The sequence below is a fragment of the Chiloscyllium plagiosum genome, chromosome 19 (genome assembly GCF_004010195.1).
Source record: "Chiloscyllium plagiosum isolate BGI_BamShark_2017 chromosome 19, ASM401019v2, whole genome shotgun sequence".
In the NCBI taxonomy this organism is placed as follows: domain Eukaryota; kingdom Metazoa; phylum Chordata; class Chondrichthyes; order Orectolobiformes; family Hemiscylliidae; genus Chiloscyllium; species Chiloscyllium plagiosum.
In genome coordinates, this window is record NC_057728.1 from 68501117 (window position 1) to 68525966 (window position 24850).

Genomic DNA, 24850 nt, shown 5'->3' on the forward strand with positions numbered 1-24850 from the left:
TCCATATCCCGCACCTCCGCCCTCAGACCCAACCCCTCCAACCGCAACAAGGACAGAACTCCCCTGGTGCTCACCTTCCACCCTACCAACCTTTGCATAAACCAAATCATCCGCCGACATTTCCGCCACCTCCAAACAGACCCCACCACCAGGGATATATTTCCCTCCCCACCCCTCTCCGCCTTCCGCAAAGACCGTTCCCTCCGTGACTACCTGGTCAGGTCCACGCTCCCCTACGACCCACCCTCCCATCCTGTCACTTTCCCCTGTCACCGCAGGAACTGTAAAACCTGTGCCCACACCTCCTCCCTCACCTCCATCTAAGGCCCTAAAGGAGCCTTCCACATCCATCAAAGTTTTACTTGCACATCCACTAATATCATCTATTGTATCCGTTGCTCCCGATGCGGTCTCCTCTACATTGGGGAGACTGGACGCCTCCTAGCAGAGCGCTTTAGGGAACATCTCCGGGACACCCGCACCAATCAACCAAATCGCCCCGTGGCTCAACATTTCAACTCCCCCTCCCACTCTGCCGAGGATATGGAGGTCCTGGGCCTCCTTCACCGCCACTCCCTCACCACCAGATGCCTGGAGGAAGAACGCCTCATCTTCTGCCTCGGAACACTTCAACCCCAGGGCATCAATGTGGATTTTAACAGTTTCCTCATTTCCCCTTCCCCCACCTCATCCTAGCTTCTAACCTCCAGCAACTCGATCCCTGACCTGTCCGGACTTGTCCGACCTGCCCAGCTCCTTTTCCACCTATCCACTCCCCCCTCTCCTCCCTGACCTATCACCTTCATCTCCTTCCCCACTGACCTATTGTACTCTATGCCACTCTCTCCCCACCCCCACTCTCCTCTAGCTTATCTCTCCACGCTTCAGGCTCACTGCCTTTATTCCTGATGAAGGGCTTTTGCCCGAAACGTCGATTTCGCTGCTTCTTGGATGCTGCCTGAACTGCTGTGCTCTTCCAGCACCACTAATCCAGAATCTGGTTTCCAGCATCTGCAGTCATTGTTTTTACCAAGTGTAGATATTAGCTGACTTCCCTTCAGCAAGTATGCAGGCATGGGTAAGAACAAAGAGCTCAACTTGCTCCCTGCTCTTACAGGGTGGATTGATGGTATAAGCTTCTATTGTTTGAGACAGTGATAATCGCATATCCTGACATGTTTGTCTTCTGGAAAGAGAGAAGAGCAGCCATCAACAAAAAGTGTGAAATCTGGGTTAACAACAGTCTGATCTATAAGATCAGGGCGTGGCCTAGTAACAAGGTCATTTATAATGACCGTGACTAAGGTGGCCCGCAGTGAGGTGTCGAGTACGTTTAGAGGTAAGCAAAGACACCGCAGAATGGGAAGTACAGACTTCCACGGTTTGGTGTTAAGTTATATTAGAGGCAGCCAATACCATGGTATGGATGGCTGGGAGAATCTGGGTACATAAAGGCATACCTTGAGCAATAGGGTCAAGTTTAGTGGAATAATAGGCAACAGGCAGTCATGATGAATCATGTTGTTGGGTGAAAACAACTGTAGCCCATTTTTCAAGGATGGCAACATAGAGGTGGAAGTGGTGGTCATATAAAAGTCGGCCAAATGCAGGAGCTGAAGAGAGGATAGTTTTAAGCTCCATAAAGGCTTGTAGTTGTTCAGGGGTGCGATCATACTGTTGAGGGGCATTAGATGAGGACAAGGAAGATAATTTGAGTTAGAGCACAATTGGGAGTCATTGTCAGCAATAATTGACAAGACCTGGAAACGACCTCATCTGTTTGGGAGTGGTTGGAGGAGCAGTACAAAGAATAGGAGCAATATGTTCATGTATCAAGCGTCGATCAGATTCAGAGGTGAGAGTACCTAGGAACTCGACTGCTTTCTGATTTGCCTTAACCTCACTGGGGGGTATAACATAGCCTCATTGATGGAGATGGTTCACTAAGGTAGTGAAGTCCGTGTGATTGGAAGATTCATCAGGGCTAGTGAGAAGGAGGTCATCGACATATTGAACTAGGGTACAGCCTCCAGGCAATTCAAGTGATTCAAGTTGGGTGTGAAAAGTCTTTGAAAAAGTGTGGGTGAGCAAACAAACCTTTGAGGTAGGTGGGTCCACATATATTAATAGCCCTGAAAAGTGAAGGCAAAAAAAACTGGCTAAGTAGATGCAAAAAAATGCATGTTAGAGATCAACAGTAGTAAAAAGCTTGGCATTAGCTGGGACTTGGCTGAGAATAGTAGCCTGATTGGCAACAAGAGGGTGAAGGGGCTTAACGATTTTATTCACTTCTCTAAGATCTTGAACAAGTCGCCATTCAGGACGTCCAAGTTTAGGAATGGGAAAAATTGGTATATTGACAGGAGAATGGCTTGGGACTAAGATGCCTTGCTATAAGAGAGCATTAATAACAGGTTGAACACCAGCTTCAGCTTCTGGCTTCAGGGGGTATTGGGGTATAGAGGGGAGAGTGGAATTAGGTTTCACAAGAAACCTAGATAGATGTGATTCTAGCAACCTAGCAACTCTGTTACCTTCCACCCCTGAAACTCGCAGCCTCATTCCTGATGAAGGGCTTTTGCCCTAAACATCGATTCTCCTGCTCCTTGCATGCTGCCTGAGGTGTTGTGCTTTTCCAGCACCACCTTCTCGATTCTAATCTGCAGTCCTCACTTTCGCCCGGAGTTCTAGCAAGGCCCACTTCTGTTTTAGAGGCTGTCCAGACTTCTGGGTATACTACGTCCCACGGGTGGCAGTGGGCGTGATGATTAAGGATGCTGTGAATTGAATAAGGCTGACCGTAAAGTAAGATCGAACCTTGACAAGCATCTGAATATTATGGGAGGTTTGATCAGCTTGTTCAAAAGAATCTTAGCGACAAAGCCTAGTTCTTTGGCTTGGTGTTCTGGATTCATGTGAGTGGTGACGTGAGGGAAAATAAGAAGGCCAGCTTTCCAAATATGACGAACCGACACTAGGAGGGCACCGCTAGCAGGTGAAGTGATCTCACCAGTCACCCAAGCATGTTTAGTAGTGCCCAGCAAGGGATCAAAGTATTGTTCAAGGCTGTGATCCGTCCTGGAGGGGTCATAAGCTAAAGTAACTTGGCGGAGGGTGAGGGACATTATGTAAAGTCAGATTAAAAGAGCGAGGATCCAAATCAAGAGACCACCATTGATGTGGCTTTGTATTTGTGTTGACGAGTTGAACAAAATGGATCCTGAATTAGGATACCTTCATCGTGACATTCAATAGTAATACGTAGAGAACAGAGGAGATCTCTGGTGAGTAGGGGGATATCTAACCTATCAGTAACAACAAAGCGAAAAGCGAGCGAGATACAATTTTTCCACACCACTTGAGGGATAGTGTATGCATAACAACTAGAGCAACCACCAAAACCTTGTAGAGCTTCAACATTGTCTGAGATTTGAAAGTCAAAGGTGCTTAGAAGATTAATTACCAGGATGTTGCCTGGTCTGGAGGGAAGGTCTTATGAGGAAAGGCTGAGAGACTTAGGTCTGTTCTCATTGGAAAGAAGGCGGCTAAGGGGGGATTTGATAGAGACATGCAAGATGATCAGAGGATTCGATAGGGTAGACAGAGACTTTTTCTGAGGATGATGATGTCAGCTTGTACGAGAGGGCATATCTACAAATTGAGGGGTGATAGATTTAAGACAGATGTCAGAGGCAGGTTCTTCTCTGAGTGGTAAGGGCATGGAATGCCCTACCTGCCAATGTAGTCAACTCCGCCACGTTAGGGAGATTTAAACAATCCTTAGATAAGCACATGGATGATTTTCGGATTGTGTAGGGGGATGAGCTGAGAATAGTTCACAGGTCGGCGCAACATCGATGGCCGAAGGGTCTGTTCTGCGCTGTATTGTTCTCTGTTCTATGTTTTATTAGCGGGAAGCGATGAAACAGTGGCTCCCGTGTCGACCATGAATTTAATATCATGACCATTAACGTTGAGGGTTAGCATAGATTCATCCTCCGGTCTAGCGGTAACCAAGGGAGGATGATGACCTACGTCAGGGAGTCCGGTTTGGAACGGTTTCTGTGTAGGAAAAGGGGCAACCTGCTGGGGTCCCTGGGAAGGGAGATCAGAACATTGCTGGTTTCTTGCATTCTGGTGATCGTCGGGGGCTGCCTTGGGAAAGGGCAGTTCTTGGACCAGTGTTCTAGTTGATTACAGTTGAAGCAAATGTCTGGTTGTTTGGGGGCCCTAGGGGGTGGGAGAGGCGGAGAGAAATAGTAAGGGGCATCATAGATTGTTAGGGAGGGTACATAGGAGGATGCCAAGGTCTATAGGGATGTTGTTGATATGTGGTACCAATCCTATTGTCTCGCCACACTGGACGACAGTATGAGGGGTCCATTCAATAGCCTAGCTGGCCTTGTGTATGGAAAGGTCTATTTGGAGTTCTGGTTTTAGGTCTAGCCCTTGCAGTTTGGGCAAATTCAATCTTGGCCTTAACTGTTGAGGCCTTACTGTCGGGGGTCCTATGGTTCCTAGAAGTAACATACTACTTGACTGAATTGTTCAAAATTGGCATCTTGCCAGTGCATATCATGGGCTTTAATAGCTTTCTGTACCTGATCAGGTAGGACTGTCATACATAAGGCATTACATTGGGATGATTGTTCTTGTGGGTACGGAGCATCACCAGAGTAAGCACCAGTCCTTAAAGCAGACAAGGAAATCCTCTGCTCCTTCGCCTGAGTGAGGTGTCCATGTGAGGACCTTATGTTGATTACACAGCACACTGCTTGACGGAGGCAGGTAATAAGATGAAAGTGAGGACTGCAGATGCTCGAGATTACAGTCAAGTGTGCAGCTGGAAAAACACAGCAGGTCAGGCAGCATCTGAGGAGCAGGGCAATTGATGTTTTGGGCTAAAGTGCTTCATCAGGAATGAAGCTGGGAGCCTTGGGGGTGGAAAGATGCTCTGAAGCTCCCAGCCTCATTCATGATGAAGGACGTTTACCCGAAACATTGATTTTCCTGCTCCTTGGATGCTGCCTGACCTGCTGTGTTTTTCCAGCAGTACACTCTCTTGACCAGATGTTCACCTGGATGCATAAGCACGAGTTGGGTGTGATTATTACATTCTAAAATGTCTAAGGACTCAGTCCATTTTTTAGGTGAAAGAGCGCATGCGGTGAGGTTAAGTAAGTCTTGAGGCCACATTGTAAATGGTCCTAGTCCTATTTAATATAATTATCGAATCCTTTGGGATTCTTTCCATAGTCTAGAGTCTTGATGACACTAAAGTGTTCATGAGGCTTCCAGGGTTGATAAAGGTTAAGAAATGCATTTTGTTCCTGATTCTGGGCAAGTGGGTTAAGGACTTTTCTCATCTGGAAATTTCCCCTTAGCCATTTCATGTCAGGGTGAGTGCAAGGACGAACATTAAGGTCCCTAAACTTTGATTGTAATTTATCAATGTCTTCAGGACTCGTTTGTGGTTGTGCTGTGGCACTCAAAGGTGCCTTCTCAGGGTTCCCTTCATGTCTTAACCTGAGTTGATCCCAAGTGTGGGTGGCAATGGGATTATGGTAACCTTGATCATCCAAATTTTCATTATGCTGGACGGGAGAGGCAAATGAGGAAAAAAGGCACGTTCGTCCTCCGAATAGGAAGGGGGGTGTTCAGGTGATTTTGTTTCATAGCACTTGCTTTGATCGTATTACGGGTAGATTTCGAGGAAGTCCTGTTGGGGAACCGGAAGAGGGTTAATGGGCGGGGGGGAAAGAGAAGGACATAATAAAAATCTCCTCTTCTGAGAGAAACAAAGCTCTCACACACTTCAATAATTGCAGTCCGAGACAAAATCTGAATCAGTAGTGTCGTTTATTTTTACACTTGCGAGTGGGTGTGATGTCCAGTGCCTATAAGGCAGAGGTCATACACACCAAATTCAATTCATACACAATATTTATATAATTTGGTTTCTTTTGTTTTACATTGCCTCCTCCCCTGTTTACATCCTCCACTTCCCTAAGACTGGCCCCATTACTCCTGCCTTATCCGGCCTTGTCTGTGACAAAATGCTTATTTCTGGCCTGACAAGGCTGCTTGACCCCATCCCACTGCAGGTCATTGTTAGGCATCTTCTTTCTTCATCAGTATCTACTCTCTCCATCTGGGCCTCTCCTGAGGCCATTCTGATCCCTATGACCTCTTTAATTGCGGTTTGTTCCTGTGTCTCTGTAAAAGTGGGAAACAGATGTTTATAGGACTGTTTATACAGGCGTAACTAGCTTAACTTCATCCCCTCACCACATCTTATCTATTTGCTCATAATATCTACCATTGTTTTGCAATCACGTTTCATGCTGGCATACAATTTTAGCTAATACAAAATCAATTATATATTTCCTCCACAAAGTTTCCATTCTTGTTGACTCAGCTCTTGGCTAAAACAATTACACACTGATGTGAGTTCATTTACTTTGTATAAGTAAATGGAATTGCAGAAGTAACATTATTTCTCCCACATCCCACATCCTCCAAATCCAATTCAAATTCCTCGCTTCCAGGAGAATCATTGTCCTCTAATAATGGGTCTTTGGGATAGGTGGGGATGAAGGAGTTGTCCTTGTTGCCTACCTGGCCCTGTGCGGCTGCAGTCTGATTTTTATTTACTGGTTGCCCTTTTCTTTGAGGCCCCTGAAATTTCAGATTAGGTTGTGGTTCTCTGCCTTCTTTATTTTTGTTTTTTTTTCTCTAGCCAATCCCAATTCTGTTTCTAAATCATGCGCGTCACATTTGCGTTTTAGTTCTGTCCGATCTAATTCAAATCCTTCCTCAGTTAATGGACTGATCCCCCTTTTAATACAGTTTTGTCTCCATGATTGCATGGATTTTTCCACACTGAGATGGCTTCTTCCTTTTTACTCCCACAACCTTGTTTCCATATCTCTTGTTCAACTTTCATATCTAGATTTAGATCATGTGTGTCTTCCAGAGGCCAGTCCTTTATTCTGTTTGGGAGCTGCACCTGATATTCCCCTTAATTGTTTCTCATAATTAGGATACATACTCACTAAGTGACATTTGCCTTCTGTCTTCTCTAGGGTCGCACCAATATTTATTGTATACCTTCGTAAAACTTTGTAAAACTATTGTCTCTTACCTTCACAAAAGTCTCTATTTTCAGTGCCTATTTAAATGATCTCATTCGGGGTTCTGTCAGGGTGTGTGAGAGTGAAATGGGGGAAGTGGCAGACAGAGAGCAACAAAGGTACAATCTTACCTTGTGGGCCCATTGGTCTCGAGTCCGACTTTTTGAGAGGAAGCTCCTTTTTTTTTTCCAGTTTCACTCCTACATATCGCTTGTTGGAATCCTGTTCGCAGCGCCAAATTGTTAAAGTACCTATTTGAGACAGCTCAGGGAATCCCTGGACGCAACCTGTAAGTCCTGGAGATCGTACTCTGTCGTCTGGAATATGAAACAGACAGTTTAGTTTAAAGTAATAGCTTTATTTACCAATGGCACCAATGTTACACTATAACATAGCTCATGCCTGGCTTGTAGGTATCTAAGGTTCTAAAACCTTTAGCAGAACAGCAGCACCAGCTGTTACCCCTAAGAGCTCTCTCAGGCTTCTCCCCTTATTGCAACAAACAAGCTGTCTTTATTCAGAATTTGGTATTAAAATTACAAAAATGCCTCCTGTCTTTAATCAGATAAGCAGCAATTAAATGGCAAAAGCTTGCAGGGGAAGAGCAACTCATTAAAAGGTCAGTGTATGCCTGATTAATTAAGCAATGTGCACATCAAATTGGTAAGCCCTGATTAAGCCAGGCCATATGGCCAAATGCCTTTAGCTAGATAAGCTTCCCTTTTAGCAGAACATCATAACGAGAGACTGGTTGAAACTATGTGCGGAAAGGTCATGAGGTAACCTCTCTAAGCTAACATCATTGTCCTAATAAAAATGGCTTTTTATTAAAATCATCTTAGATTCCCAAAATGCTCAGTAAATTCATAACAGTTTATTAAATTACAAGTTCTTTTTCTATTGAGTAGGAGTTTTGTTAAGAGTCTTCAATACAAAATAGAAATTCAGTTATCCAACATCCAACTGTGAAATATGCGCAGCTTTCAGCTCTCGAGGTCAAAAGGAAATAGCTCCACCCATTCCACAAGTGAGCGAATGTTATCACCTTATTTATATCGATCCATTGACACTAAGAAAGGATGTCCTTTAATTCTTCTGAACAATGCTCCCCTGCATATCCTGTAGCATTTGTGTAAGGCTTTCTCAGGCAGCTTGTAGATGGTGCTGTTCCCATGCACCTGTTGCCCTTGTGGTAGAGATCGCAAGTTTGGAGGATGCTGTCTAAGGAGCCTTGGTGAATGGTTTCAGTTTATCTTTTAGTTGGTACACACTGCTGCCACTGTGCAATGGATTGATTGGATGTTGAAGGTGTTCGATTGGGTGCCAGTTGAGCACTGTTTTATCCTGGAAGGTGGCTAGCTTCTTGAAGATTGTTGGAGCTGCACCATCTAGGCAAATGCAAAATATACCATCACATTGAATTCCTTGAAAAGTTAAGTTAATGTTGAAATGTTAACTCTGTTTTTCTCTCTCCAAACCTGCCAGACCTGTTGAGTTCCTCCAGCACTTTTTCAGCAGTCCTATTTGAGCTGCTGGCCTATTTCACTTTCTGACAACTTTAATCTTCGAGACAAATTCTAATTACTTGGAGAAGTCATAAATCTAAACCTTTTTTGATCTAGGATAAATTTTCTGTTTTGGGCTTAAAAACTAGATTCTCCTGTTGGGAGTAAACTTTTCTCTCCACTGAATCCTTGATTCTTCTGAACTGAAGTTAACAACTAAACTAATGGCCTTTGGTCTGTGATCTCTCTGTTTAAAAACTCAATGGCGTAAGCATTCCATCTATTAAGATCACAGATGTCCACTTAAAGACTTTTACTGGATTGCATGCATTTTTGAAAATTTATGGCCACTGTTCTAAATGATGTTCTAAACCTTTTTTAAATAGAAGTTTCCCAGAACTAACCAAAATACATTTACCTCTATATTTTTGAAAACTAATTCTAAAACTTTAACACATTTTATTATAAACATGTGACTTCAAAATTGAAATAAATTTGTAAGGAAGAAGCATTTATTGAGATTTGAAATGGTCATTACAAGTATCTTATAGACACCTTGAAGTTTTTACATTACAATCTGCCTCCTAAACTTTTTAAAGTTTTGATATAACTCCAAATATTTACTGTTGACTTTTGAAGTTTTGGCTTTATTTCCATAAGGTACATTTTTTGATTTGTGAATAAACTGGTGCAGAACCACCTTTGAGCATGTTTAAGTTTGTGCATTGTTAAATTGAGATATCTGAAATAAGGTCTGATGAAAATGTTTTCTGTTTTGTGATCAATTCTTCACAGAAATCAATGCTGGAGAAATTCTGCAGATGTTTGGAAAGATGTTTTTTGAATTCTGCCAAGAATCTGGCTATGATACAATCCTACGTGTTTTGGGTTCCAATGTTAGAGAATTTCTGCAGGTAATTGTTATTTTGATGGTAAATAGAACATAATTCAATTTACACCAATGAATATAAATGACTAAAAATTTACATTGGGCAAGTGTTTGATAGAATTTAAAGATAAGTTCACCTAAATTGAAAAAGTGAAGATTTATTGGAGAGTAATTTGAGAAAATATTGAATTTAGTTCATTCCCCCAAGCTGAGTTGTGAAAAGGCTACACAATTAGCTGCATTAAGTGCAAATGGAGTAAGCAAAATTGTCTGAATCTACAATCCTACTACGAATTTGCTTTAGATTTGCAAATATACATTCAATTATTTTACTTCTCAAAGTGTCATTGATTAGGTTTAAGACAATATGTAAGAATGGTGAAAGGCTTTATTAATCAAGGAAAGCTAGATATCAAATCAGCTTGTTTGGACATGTTTTATCACAACTGTTGATGGAGTTTCAGTTTGTATTGGATACTGACCTAACGTCAAATACTGAGTCAATCTCTTTGGATACGTTATTTAATGTTACAAAGGGATCTTGATCAATTGGATCAATGGGCTGAGGAGTGGCAGATGGATCGGATAAATGTGATGTATTGCATTTTGGTAAAACAAACAAGGGCTGGATTTATAATTAATGGTAGGACCCTGGATGTTGTAGAACAAACGCACCTATGTGTTCAGGTACATAATTCTTTGAAATTTGTGTCACAGGTAGACAAGATGGTGAATAAGGTGTTTTGCATGCTTGCGCTCATTGCTCAGAATTTTGAATTTAAGAGTTGGGATATCATGTTGGGATTGTACAAGACTTTGAAGCCTTTTTGGCGGTACGGAATGCAGTTCTGGTTGTTCTGTTCTAAGAATGTTATTACTAAACTGGAAAGGGTTCAGAAAAAAATTGCCAAGATGTTGCTGGGATGGTTGGTCTGTGTTATGAAATAGGTTGGGGAGGCTGATAGGAGATTGAGGGGTGACATAGAACAGTAGAACAGTATAGCACAGTACAGGCCCTTCAACCCACAATGTTGTCCCGAGCATTTATTTTAATCTAAGATCAACTGAACCAACACCCCCCTCAATTTACTGCCGTCCATGTGCTTGTCCAGCGTCGCTTAAATGTCCCTAATGTCTCTAACTCTACTGGCACTGCTGGCAGTGCATTCCATGCACCCTCCACTTTCTGTGTAAAGAACCTACCTCTGACATCTCCCCTATACCTTCCTTCAATCACCTTAAAATTGTGAACTCTTATGACAGCCATTTCTACCCTGGGGAGAAGTCTCTGGCTATCTACTCTATCTATGCCTCTCATTACCTTGTGCACCTCTATCAATTCACCTCTCTTTCTTTCTTTTTCTCCAGTGTGAAAAGCCCTGAGCTCATTCAATCTCTCTTCATAAGAGAAGCCCACCAATCCAGACAGCATTCTGGTAAATCTCCTCTGCACCCTTCCTATAATGAGGCGACCAGAACTGGGCACAATATTCGAATTGTGGTCTAACCAGGGTTTTATAGAGCTGCAGCAAAACCTTGCAGCTCTTAAACCCAATTCCCCTGTTAATGAAAACCAAAACACCATACACCTTCTTAACAACCCTATCAACATGGGTGGCAACTTTGAGAGATCTATGTATGTAAACCCCAAGATCCCCCTGTTCCTCAACACTGCCAAGAATCCTGTCTTTAAGCCTGTATTCAGAAATCAAATTCAACCTTCCAAAATGAATCACTTTGCATTTATCCAGGTTAAACCCGATCTACCACTTCTCAGCCCAGCTCTGCACCCTGTCAATGTCTTATTGTGGCCTGCAGCAGACCTCGACACTATCTACTTCACCACTGACCTTTGTCATTGGCAAATGTACTAACCCATCTTTCCACTTCCTCATCCAACTCATTTATTAAAAACTACAAAGAGCCGAAGATCAAGAACCCTGTGAGACACCGCTGGTCACCGACCTCCAGGCGGAATACTTTCCATTCACTACCTCTCACTGTTGTCTTTTGGCCAACCAATTCTGTATCCAGACAGCCACATTTCCCTGTATCCCATACAGACTAACTTTGCGAATGAGCCTACCATGGGAACCTCATCAAATGACTTACTGAAATCCAGATAGACCACATCCATTGCTTGACTTTGGTCAACTTGTCTCGTCACATCCTCAAAGAACTCAATTAGGCTTGAGAGGCCTGACTCTCTCAAAGCCATGTTTAATAAAACTGTGTTTTTCCAAATAGTCATAAATCCTATCTCTCAGAAACCTTTCCAGTACTTTGCTTAGCATAGATGTATGACTGACTGGTCTGTTGTTCCCAGGAATTTCCCTGTTCCCTTTTTTTTTTTGAACAGAGGAACAACATTGGCCTCCCTCCGATCATCCGGTACTACTCCCGTGGAGAGTGAGGATGCAAAGATCATCATGAGAGGTGCAGCAATCTCTTTCCTCACTTCCCATAGTAACCTTGGATATATCTGGTCTGGGCCTGTGGACTTATCTATCTTGATGCTTCCCAGGATTTCCAGCACGTCCACTTTCTTAATACCAATCTGTTCAAGCCTATTAACCAGGTCCACAGTATTCTCACTATCAACAAGGTCCCTTGCGTTAGTGAATACTGAAGCAAAAAACTAATTTAGAGCCTCCCCAGCCTCTTCATACTCCAGGCACAAGTTCCCTCCCCTATCCGTGATTGGCCTCACCCTCTCTCTAATCATTCCCTTATTCCTCACGTAAGTGTAGAACACCTTTGGCCTTTCCCTAACTCTTCCCGGCAAGGCTTTTTGTGTCTCCTGCTAGCTCTCCTCAGTCTATTTTGAGTTCTTTCCTAGTTATCATGTAAAGCTGTGCCAGATCCTTGCCTTCTCAATCTTAAGAAAGCTTCCTCCTTCCTCTTGAATGCAGGATTTCAAAAGTGGCCTAACCAGTCTTCTGTACATCAGCAACATGAAATTCCAACTCCTACACTCAAAGCACTGACCAATAAAGGAAAGCATACTACGTGCTTTCTTCACGACCTTGTCTATCTGCGACTCCACTTTCAAGGAACTGTGAATTTGCAGTCTAAGTTCCCTTTGTTCCACAAGACTGCCCAGGATATTACCATTACATGCATAAGTCCTACGCTAATTTGATTAACAAAATAACAAAATAGGGTGATGGGAATCTGGCTCTCACTGCCAGTATGATGGTAAAGCCAAAATAATCTCACAACAGCTAAACTATTTAGATGTGTACTTGTGATTCCAAGTCTATGGGCTAAGTGTTTTAAGATTGGATTATAATAGCTAGGTATTTGTTTCTGATTTTGTTTGTTAGTGATGTGATGGGCTGATGTGCCTTTTTCTGTGCTTTAGGTCTCATCATGATGGAGTGTGGCCCACCAACAACCAGTATTGTGTACTGCATACTGATGACAGTGATGGTGCATTTAGGGAGTTCTGTCAAAGCCAATCTTGTGGCATCCAGTTGGTTCAACTTTACAGGGGAGGCAAAAAAAAATTTGGAAGAGAAATAGTAGTAAGGGTATAAGTAGAGGAATAGTCAGGATGTTTGTGTGGCTGCAGGCATAAGTCTATGATCATGTGTCCTCCACTGATGCCAGGATCAATGTTCCACTGATTGGCTGCAGCACACTCTGCAGTGAGAGTGATCAGCCAACTGTCATTATTCAGATTGGTCAAAAGGTGTGGGTCAAAAGAGGGATGTGGCTTTCTAGTCAAAATTAGGGAGCTAAGTAGAAAATTAGTAAGCAGGGCCTCAAATGTTACTCCCAGCGCTTCCTGTGGAGTACCAGTACACGTCCCTTCAAATTGCTCCCAGTGCCAGGTGCAGACTAATAGGGAAAAGATGATAAAGTGGAGAAATATAAGATTGGAAATGTAATGCAAGAGGGATGTGTGTAGATTTTTTTTGGTTTGCTTTTGGGCATTGGGACCATCTCTGGAGAAAATGGAATCTTCACAAGCTAAATGGATTGTACCTAAACAGGATAGATGGATTCTGTACTAGGTGATTTGGTGGTGCTTTGGGTCAGGTTTAAACTAACTTCAGAGGTCTAGAAACTAGGACATAATTTTAGAAAGGAATGCCATGGCGCACAGGCGATTAGGTGAGATAGGTAGCACCTAAGTAAGATTAAAACCTGAACCCAATGTAGGGTTATGGGGATGTGGGATGCTCACTGGAGATCAGTGCAGACTGGATGGGCCAAATAGCCTCTTTCTGCACTGAAGAGATTCTGTTACTATATTTTCACTTTCTAGATGTCTTAAGAACATGGTATGGTGACTCTGTGTCATTAGCATGCTGCCTCAGTGCCAGGAACCCAGATACGATTCTAGCCTTGAGCGTCTGTCTAGAGTTTGCATATTCTTACTATGTCTGTAGGTTTTCAGAGTGCTCCATTTTCCTCCCAAAGTCTAAAGATGTGCAGGTGAAGTGAATTGGCTATGCTAAATTATCCCATAGAGTCCAGGGATGAGCAGGCTAGGTGGATTAGCCAAGGTAAATACATGGTTGCAAGGATAAAATGTGGATCTGGGTGGGATGCTCTTTGGAGGGTCAATGCAGACTTTGGCTGAATGGCACTGTAGGAATTCTTTGATTTTAAATCTGAAATGATAAGTTATGAAGAACGTTCAGAGTAAGGGAGAAAGAAATAAATTCTACATCAGTATTACAGCATACATAAGTGAATGCACTGACTGTAGTCACTAAGTTTGGGTTATATATGAGAACATGATATTATGGATCAAAAAAGCATGAACTAGGGATTCCATATTTCTAGATATGTGGAAAGATATGAAAAGAAGAAAAAGAGGGAGCAGTCATGATTAAGGAGGACCTTGCAGTGCTGAAGAGTGAGGGTGCCCTTTGAGGGGGTCAAGGCCAACATCGATTTAGGCTACAGCTAAGAAACAAAAGTGCGATTACATTTTTCAATGTTGTCTATAGACCAGCAACTAATTCCAAAGATGTAAATGTAAGGAAATTATGGACAGGTGTACAAACTTTGGACAGTAGTTGATTGATGATGTGATCAAGAAGATAGATGAGGGCAGAGTCATAGACCCTGTCTACATGGACTTTAGCAAGCCCTTTTACAAAATTCCATATGTTAGACTGATTTTAGTAGAGTTGGATCACATGAATTCTAGCGAGAACTAGTGAATTGGATATAAAATTGGCACGACTGTATGAGACAGAGGTTGGTAGAGTGTCGTTTTTCATACTGGGCACCATATTCTAAAAGTGGCCAAACCAAAATTCTGTACAGCTGCAGTGTGACTTCCAACTCCTATAGTCAGTGCATTGACCAAGAAAGGCAATTGTGCCAAAAGCTGCCTTCGCTAATCTGTCTACCTACGTCTCCACTTTCAAAGAACTATGAACCTGCACTCCAAGGTCACTTTTGCATTTTATATCTTTTTGTCACATGTATTTATGAAAATTCAGTGAGATACTTAGAAGTCATCAGTTTGGTGCCATTTTAAACACAAATTAGAAAAATAAATAATTTGAGATAAAGTAAGGGCAAAGTTCATCTTTTGTTCCCTGCATAACTCCTGCGTTTCTGGAGTGGCTATTGGCCACTACTTCTGGGGCCACCCCCTGAGGCTGCCAAAGCAAGGATTTCCTGACTGGACACACCACATTACCACACTGAAGTTAACACTGAAACCACTGCGCTGCCATAATAGCAAAGAAGGATAGATCACACCCACCACTTACTGAAGCTGCAGCCATTGCCACTTCAGTCTCTACCCGAAGCTGCTACATTACCACTGGAGTCACAGGGATATAGTTAGGTTATGGGACTAAATGAATTCCATTTTTGTTTTTAGAGAAAACTGGCATAGAACTGATGGGTCTGATAGCTGCCTTCAATGCCAGAATGACAGTCACTTTGACTGTATGAGTCAATACAAAGTCTGTAGAGAGTGGAAAGTATTGTGGATGTCAGATTCTTGTGTTTAACTTTTTTTTTAAAAGATTATGTTTATTTATTTTTCAAATTAATGTTTTCAACTTTTAAAGGTAGATCAAACATTTTATTTGATTATTATTAAGCGTATTATTTAATGCTTTGATAAATGTTCAGGATACAAACTGTTAACTTTGTCTCCCTAGAATCTAGATGCTTTACATGACCACCTGGCTACCATCTACCCAGGGATGCGTGCACCATCATTTCGATGCACAGATGCAGATAAAGGGAAAGCTCTTCTTTTACATTATTATTCAGAAAGGGAAGGCTTACAGGATATCGTGATTGGAATCATTAAGACCGTCTCACAGCAGCTTCATGGCACTGAAATAAACATGAAGGTAAGATAATATTTATAGAGCTTTAATAAGCATACGATCAATTGAAACATGGAATTGTTTCAATTCATGTTTCCCCCATCAGTAGGATTAAATAAATTATCACTTCGTTATAGCATGCTAATTAATTACTATTTTTATTATGTATTTGTTTAAACAATTTTATTGCTACTTTATATATAATAAATTTGATTGTAGCTAGCATTGCAATGCATGCTTTCTTGATGTTTTGGTTGTAAGAGGGAAAGCCTTTTATACAGAATGCCAAATCATACAAGAAGTCTGGAGAGGCCTACCTCAGTGTCAGGAGCAACTCACTGCATCTTTGATGCATCAACTGAGCAGCATGGCCTGTTTCTCACCATTATAATCTAAAGAGGGGATTATAGCTTACTTAACAGCTAAGTCCCCTCAATGATACTGAGCATCCGAAATTATCAAAAACATCAAGCAAGTCAGATGTCAAAAATCTTTGAAGTCAGAGCAAGCACCTCAAGACTTAAACTTGCCACTTTCTTTGAATAGGCTCCATGTTGGACACTGGACATTAGCACATTCCACAGGCATTGACATCAGACACCTAAATTTTCGCATCCAGTGTATGTCGACTTCTAAGCACCTTCATGGCACATTTCAAATCCACTTACTGATGTATTTAAAGGCTGCACCGACAATTGTCTTTGCAATACCATTATAAGAAAACTGTGCAGTCAGGAACATGCACCAAGCTCTTGGATCAAGCTGTATCTCCAGGCTCCTCACTTGATGTCATTGGCATGCTTGTTCTGAGCCCACCTGGACACTCACATGTCTGCTTTGCCCTGCCTTGCCTTTGTGCACTTTGGTTTGTCAGGAGAATGCAGTGAGAAGCAAATCTATGGTACTAAGTGGCTCAGCTGCAGAGGGAGAGAAAAAATAGTAGAACAATAGCTACAGGGATTCTACTTTAATGGAACAGAGAGTCCATTCTTCACCTGTACACATGACACTAGGATGGAATATTGTCTTCCCTGTGCTCGGGTCAAGGATGTCATGAAGCAGGATAGTCTAAATGGTGAGGGAAAATAGCAAGAGGTTGTGATCTAAGTTGGTGTCAACAAGTAAAAAGAGGGATTAAGTTCTGCAAGTAGAATATGGGGAGTGAGGAAATATGTTTTTTATTAAGCAGGGCCTCAAATGGTAGAACTCTTAGGATTATTGTCATTGCCAAGTATTAGTCAGATGAGAAATCAAAGAACAGACTGTTTAAATACAAACTGGAGGAATAGTTCAGGAGGAAGGCGTGGATAGAGTGAATGCAGGAGATTGGTACTGATTTTGGGGAAGGTATTGATTTGTGTAAAAACTGGGAGGATTACAGGCCAGCAGGGCCAATATCTTTGCTGGGATGTTTGTTAGTGCTGTGAGGGATGGTTTAAGCTTGACAGATGGGCATGAACCTTGGTTGGAAAATGAGAAGTGAGACAAACAAAGGTGAACCTGAAAGAAAAGTAGAAAACAAAAGTGAATGCAAGGAGTAATTAGCGCCATAGCCCAAATAAGGTAAAAATAGCAAAAAGCAAAACCGAGTCATAGAGTCCTACAGCATGGAGACAGATGCTTTGGCTCAAATTGGTCCATGCCGACCAAAATGTTCATCAGTGCTAACCCTGTTTCCCTGCACTTGGCCCATCTTACTTCTAAACCTTTTCTATCCATGTATTTGTCCAAATGCTGTTTAAGTGATGTTAATGTACCTGTCTCAGCCACTTTTGCTGGCAGCTTATTCCATCTACATACCACCCGATCTGTAAAATAAAATGTTGCCCTCAGGTTCCCTTTTATTCTTTTCCCTCCAACCTTAAACTGATGCCCTCTAGTCCTCGATTCCCTAACCCTGGGAAAAAGACTGCATTCACTCTATCCACGCCTCTCATGATCTTATACACTTCAATAAAATTCCCCCTCCTTAGTTCTCCTATGCTGTAAAGAAAAAAAATTCATAATTTGTCCAACCTCTCCCTATAATTCAGACCATTGAGTCCTGGCAACATTCTTGTAAATTTCCTCTGCATTCTTTCCAGTTTAATAACCTCCTTCCGATAGCAAGATGACCAAAACTGAACACCATACTCCAAGTGCACTCTCTCCAATGTCCTGTATAAATGCAATAAAAGTTCCCAACTTCTATACTCTGTGCCCTGACTGATGAAGGCCAGTGTGCCAAAAGCTGCCTTCACTGCCCTGTCTACCTGTGACTCCACTTTCAGAGAATTGTGCACCTGATCTCCAAAGTTCCACTACACTCCTTTTTAAGGCCCTACCATTCACCATGACTTTCCAAAATGCAAGACCTCGCACTTAGCAAATGGAATTTAATATAGATTATTTCTCAGTCTACTTCCCCAGCTGATCAAGGTCCTGCTGTAATTTCTGATAACCTTCTTCACTGTTCATAGTAGGACCTATTTTAGTATCATCTACAAATTTGCTAATCTTGCTTTGTGCATTTTCATCCAAATCATTGATGTAAATAATTAACAGTAAAGGGCCCAGCACAGACTCCTGAGGCACATTACTAATCATAGATATCCAGTCCGACAACTGTCTTTCTACTATTACCCTCTGCTTTCTACCTTCAAACCAACTGTGTATCCAATTTATCAGCTCCCAGCGGATTCCATGCTGCCAGAGCAGCCTGCCATGTGGAACCTTAGCAAAAACCCTTACAGATTATGTTGACGGCCTTGCTCTTGTTAACCTTCTTGGTTACTTCATCAAAGAACTCTAACAAATTTGTGAGACATGACTTCCCATACACAACCTACTCCTAATCTTGTGAGAGGTCCTTGAGGAAAAAGTGATAGAATTCTTCATTATATTAAAGATGTGTTTTGTTTTTTGTAATTTTGACTATGACTGAAAAAGAACTGCTGAATAATTACTGCATGTTTTTGAAAGCAAGCAACCTGACAGCATGACATTGTGCAAGGTAGGTTGAATTTTTTGAGGAGGTGACAAAGTTGATCAGTGGAGCAATAGATGTTGTCTACGTGGATTAGTAAGGCTTTTGACAAGGTCCCTCATAGTAGGTTCATCCAGAAGATTAAGGTGCTTGGAACTTGGTTGCGTGGATTCAGAATTGGCTTGCTCACAGAAGACAAAGTAGTGGTGGAAGGATATTTTTAGACTAGATGCCCGTGACTAGCAGCGTCCTGCAGGGATCTGTACTGGGACCTCTGCTGTTTGTGATATATGTAAATGACTTGGATGAAAATATGGATGGGTACGTTAGTAAGTTTGTAGATGATACAAAGATCTGTGAAGTTGTGAATAGTGTAGAAGGTTGTCAAAGGATACGGCAGGCTATAGATCAGTTGCAGGTATGGGCAGAGAAATGTGTGCTGCTGCATTTTTGATCTCCCTAATTTAAGGAAAAGTATACCTGAACAACATTGGTATGCACTGGGATCTTGGCTTTCAAATTCATTCGGGTAGATAGAGTAGTAAAGGTGATGAATGGCACATTTGCCTTTATTGTCAGGGAATTGAGTACAAGAGTCAGAATATCGTGTTGCAGTTTTAAAAGTCTTTGGTTAGGTCACACTTAGAGTATTGTGTTCGATTGTAATCACTACATTACAGGAAGGATGTGGAAGCTTTGGAGAGTGTGCAGAAGAGGTTTACTAGGATGCAGCCTGGATTAAAGGGAATGAGCTATAAGGAGAGGCTAGAAAAACTTGGGTTGTTTTTTTCCTGGAACGGTGGAGGCTGAGGAGAGTTTTGCTGGAAGCCTATAAAATTGAGATGCATAGACAGGATTGATGGTCTGAATCTTTTTTCCCCAAAGATGAAATGTTTAATACTAAGGAGCATGCATTTAGGTTGAGAGGGGAAAGTTCGAAGCAGATGTGAGGGGCGACAGTTTATTAAAGTGGTGGTGTCTGAAATGCACTGCCAAGAGGCAGGTGTGATAGAGGCGTTTAAGGGCCTTTTTAGATGAGCACATGAACATATAAGAATGGAAGGATATCGACCAAAAGCAGACAGAAGGGATTAATTAAACTTGGCATCATGTTTGGTGTAATATCATGGGTCAGAGGGTCTGTTCCTATGCTGTACTGTTCTATGTTCTAGGCTCTTTTCAGTCTGAACCAACCGAACTGATAAAGGAGAACAAGGGGATGGCAGAGGAAGCAAGCAGCTACTTTAGTTCTGTGTTCACAGGAGAAGACATAAATGACTCCCCAGAAATGCTAGAGTCATAGCAGAATACAGCATGGAAACAGATACTTCAGTCCAACTGGTCTGTGCTGACCATGTTCTCAAACTAATCAAGTCCCACCTATCATCTGTGTTTGGTCCATATCCTCAACATCTTTCCTATTCATATACGTATTCAAATATCTTTAAACATTGTAATCGTACCTGCATCCAGCACTTCCTCTGACAGTTTATTCCACACTAATCAGTGTTTAAAAAAAAATTACCCCACATGTCCTTTTTAAATCTTCCTCATCTTGACTTAAAAATATGCCACATAATTTTGAAACCTTCAAGAAAAGACTTTTGTTATGAGCCTTATCTATGCCCCTCTTGATCTTCCAAACTTCTAGAAGATCACCTCTCAACCACCAAGTATTGTGAAGGAGGAATTGAAAGAGAATAGTATTAGTTTTTTTCTTAAAGAAAAATTAAGAAATTAAATAATTCGCTAGATTCTGGAATAATCCTGGCAAATTGGAGAGTGGTAGATGTAATCCGACTTCAAGAAAAGAAGTTTGGAGAAAAACTGGAAATACAGACTATGTAGCCTAGCAACAGTCAAAGGGATAATGCTGGAGCCTCTTTTAAATGGTGTGATGAGAGGACACTTAAAAAAAATACAAGTAGGTTTTCACAAATTCAATAAAACCAAAGGTGTGAATGCTGAAAATCTGAAATGAATATAGAAATTGTTGGAGAAAGTCTGGCCGCATCTGTGACTAGAAAACGGAGTCAGCGTTTTGAGACAGTTCCAAAGCAGGTCGCTGGATTTGGAACATTGACTCTACTTTCCCTCCACAAGTGTTGCCAGATCGAGTCAATGCAAGAGGTTTTCTCCAGGAATATCTTTTTGTTGCACAAATTCAACAGGATTTATGATAGGGGCATTGTGTTTGTTAAGCTTAAAAATGTGTTGCTGGAAAAGCGCAGCAGGTCAGGCAGCATCAAAGGAGAAGGAGAATCGACGTTTCTGGCATAAGCCCTTCAGGAATTGTCTGTGAGAGTGTTGTCCTGAGCTGGGGTAGGGCTGACTGCAGGGAATGTAGGTAGCGGCGCATGGCTGCAAGCGTGATATGGAGGATCCGGAGGGAGGTCTGTTGCTGGAGGCTTCGGACTTGTTGTAGGTACTGGTTGTCCTGGTTGGGTCCAAATTTTGTAGGTCTGAACGTAGTCCGGAGTCCATGCAGCGTCAGTCGGTTCCGTAGATAGGTGCTGAGGAAGGAGATGTGGCTGTGGTAGCAAGTCTGTTTGAGGACATGGCCGAAGAGCTTCAGGGCAGATGAGATGACCTGGGGGGTGCAGTGAGAGAGGGACTCGCTGAGATCCTTGTAGAGGGAGGAGGAGAGCTTCTTCAAGGAAGGCATCCTTGCAAGAGAATTCACAGTAGGTTAAAATCACCTAGGAGAAAGTGAGGACTGCAGATGCTGGAGATCTCCAGCATTGTGTTTGATAAACCTGTTCAACTATTTTGAGAATATAACTGATGGAAGGTAACCAATGGATGTCGTACATTTAGATTGTTGGAAAGCTTTATATGAAGTCCTGCATAAGAAGTTATTGTGCAGCATCACAGTACATGGGACTGGTGGTACGACAGTGGCATGGATTGAGATTGTTAGCAGATAGAAAATAGAAGAAAATATAGGTCCTTTTGGAGTGGATGGTAATGACAAATGAGATCCTACAGGGCTTGGCTGTTGGGCATTCACAATAAATGTAAACACTAATTGAGGACAACTTCAGTTATGAAAAGAGATTGAAGCAGTTGGGACTGTCTCCCTTGGAGAGAAGAAGGTTGTGGAGATTTGATGGAAGTTTTCAAAATCATGAGTAGGGCTGGATAGATAGGAAGAAGCTGTTCCCATTCCTAAAAGGAACAAGAATAAGAGGACATACATTTAAAGTGATATATAAAAGAACAAGGGTAATGGAAGGAAGACTTTCCCATTCATTGAATAGTTAGGGTATGAAATGCACTGCCTACAGGTGTGTGGAAGCAGGTTCAATTGAGTCATTCAAGAGGGCATTTGATGATTATTGTGCAAGAGCATGGGGGAGGGGAAGAGGCAATTGGCACTTAAAAAGAGTGGTCATTTGTGGAACTGGTGCTGATGGAATGTGCTGAATGGCCTCCTTCTTCTGCACTATAACAAGTCTGATTTTATAAATAAAATGGAATATTTCAAAGTTTGCTGCTAAAGCAAAACTAAATGGAATTGAGTCGTGATGGGTTGTAAAAAAAAAAAACTTCAAGACAATTTAGACAAGTTAAGTGAGCAGATGCAGTGTAACTTAGGAGAAAGTGAGGACTTCAGATGCTGGAGATCAGTGTCAAGAGTGTAGTGCTGGAAAAGCACAATGGGTCAGGCAGCATCTGAGAAGCGTGAAAATCGATGTTCCTGATAAAGGGCTTATGTCCGAAACGTCGATTTCTCCGGCTTCTCGGATGCTGCCTGACCTGCTGTGCTTTTCCAGCACCACAGCCTCAGCAGTGTAACATAGATAAATGTTTGCGTTGTCCAAAAACAACATGATGGAAAAGCCTGTGATGGAAACCGTGGAGAAAAATCAGTTTAAGTCCAATGTCCCTTCAGACCGTCTGCAGTTCTGAAGAAACATAGGAGCAACAGAAGGCCATTTGATCTCTTGGACATGCTTCACCATTCATCATCGTCATGGCTTATCATCAAACACAATACTGCAATCCCACCCTTCCCCTCCCCCGTCCATATCCTTTGAAGCCCTTTGTGAAAACTGCTACATAGACTTCATAGTTGAAAACACAATGTTTTGACCTCAACAACTTTGTGGTAATGAAATCCACAGGTTCATCACTCTCTCTGTCCGGGGAGAAAAAGTTCTCTTCATCTCTGATCCTTATCCTTAAACGGTGACCCCTAGTCCGGGTCTCCCTCACTATCAGGCATATTGTTTCTGCATCTAAATTTGCTTAGCCCTGTTAGAATTTTATAGGTTTTTATGAGATTTCACCCCTTCCACCTCAATCTTCTAAACTTCAGTGAAAACAATCCTAACTGAATCAATCCCTCTTCATACATCAGCCTTGCTAATCCAGGAATTAATTTGGTAAATCTTTACTGCAATTCCTCGAGAGCAGGAACATCCTTGCTCAGATAAGGAAACCAAAACTACACAGTATTCCATGTGTGACCTCTCCAATGTCCTGTATAATTGCAGCAAGACATCTTTTATTCCTGTACTCAAATCCCCTTACTCTGAAAGCCAGCCAGCAGTTTGCTGCCTTTACTGCTTGCTGCACTTAATCCTCACTTTCCACAACTGGTGTTCAAGGATATCCAGATTGCATTGAACTTTCCTCACTCTCGATTTATAGCCATTCAAATGTATTTGGACTTCCTACTTTTTCTCACATTCATCCACATTTCCAATATCCACCGTGCAACCTGTCCAAATCACACACTGCAACCCTCAGCATCCTCCGTGCTCCCTTCCATCGAGCTTTGTGTGGTTTGCCAATTTTGAGATACTACTTTTATTTCCCTCACCTGTATCATGAATATATACTGTGAATAGCTGGAGTTCTTGTATAGATATAAATGTCCTATCCTTATTACCACCCTTTCTGCATGTGTGGCCACTTTGAGGGAGCAGGATCTCACTCTACATCTTACTCAGCAACCTCATTAACTACCTAACTTTTTCAAGTCAAAGTCATCTAGCAGGGAAGCAGACTCCTTGGTCCAACCAGTCCATGTTGAACATAACCTGCAACTAAACTAGTCCCACCTGCCTGCTCCTGGCCAATATCCCTTCAAACCGTTCCTATTCATATACCTATATTATACCTTGCACATGTCTTTCAAACATTGTAATTGTATCTATGTCCACCACTTCCTCAGAGGGTTCATTCTGCACCTGAATCACCCTCTGTTTTTAAAAAAATTGCCCCTCATGTCTTTTTAAAATCTCTCTCCTTGCACATTAAAAATGTGCCCCTTTGTTTTGAAATTTCCCATCCTAGAGAAATGACACCTTCCATTTAACCCTATTTGTACCCCTCCATAATTTTATAAACTTCGAGAAGGCCACTTCTCAACCTCCAATGCTCCAGTCAAAAAAGTCCCAGCCTGTACGGCCTTTCTTTACAACACTAACATTCCATACCTGGCAACGTCCTGATAAGTCCCTTGTAAATCCTCTCCAGCTTAATATTCTATAAGTGGGCAATTGGATCTGGACACAGTATTCCAGAAGAGGCCTCGCCAATGTTCTGTACAACCTCAACATGACTTCCCAACTCCTATACTCAAAGGACTGAACAATGAAGGCAAGTGTTCTAAAATGCCTTTTTTAACCATACTGTTGATATGTGACACAAACTTCAAAGAGCTATGTCTCTGAACCCCGAGGTAGAGGGGTCTATTTACCATATCCATGCCCCTCATGATTTTATAAACTTCTATAAGATCACCCCTACTCTTTGTTCTGTTACACTACCCACTATAGCATTCTAGCCTTGCCGTTTATATTCTCATCCAAATCATTCATATAGATGACCAAGACAAAAGAGGACCCAGAACTGATCCCTGTGAAACATCGCTAGTGACAGGCCTCCAGACCAATAAACAACCCTCACTGCACTCTGTCTACTGCCGTTAAGCCTATTATGTATCCAGTTGGCAAACTCATGCTGAATCCCATGTGACCTAACTTTACTTGATTAGTCTACCGTGTGGAACCTTGTTGAAGGCTTTACTGAAA

At 42.0% G+C, this 24850-nt stretch overlaps 1 protein-coding gene across 3 annotated transcripts in view; it reads left to right on the forward strand.

Moving 5' to 3' along the window:
• The window catches only part of gucy1b1 (guanylate cyclase 1 soluble subunit beta 1), a 194181-nt gene that overhangs the window by 57339 nt on the left and 111992 nt on the right, over nt 1-24850 (forward strand). For 2 of the 3 annotated variants that reach the window (XM_043708804.1, XM_043708805.1), the window contains 2 exons: nt 9434-9552; nt 15668-15865. In XM_043708804.1, coding sequence (XP_043564739.1) covers nt 9434-9552; nt 15668-15865 — 317 coding nt within the window. Of the gene's footprint in view, nt 1-7986; nt 7992-9433; nt 9553-15667; nt 15866-24850 lie in introns of those variants that run through there. The other variant, XM_043708806.1, reaches the window with a different exon arrangement.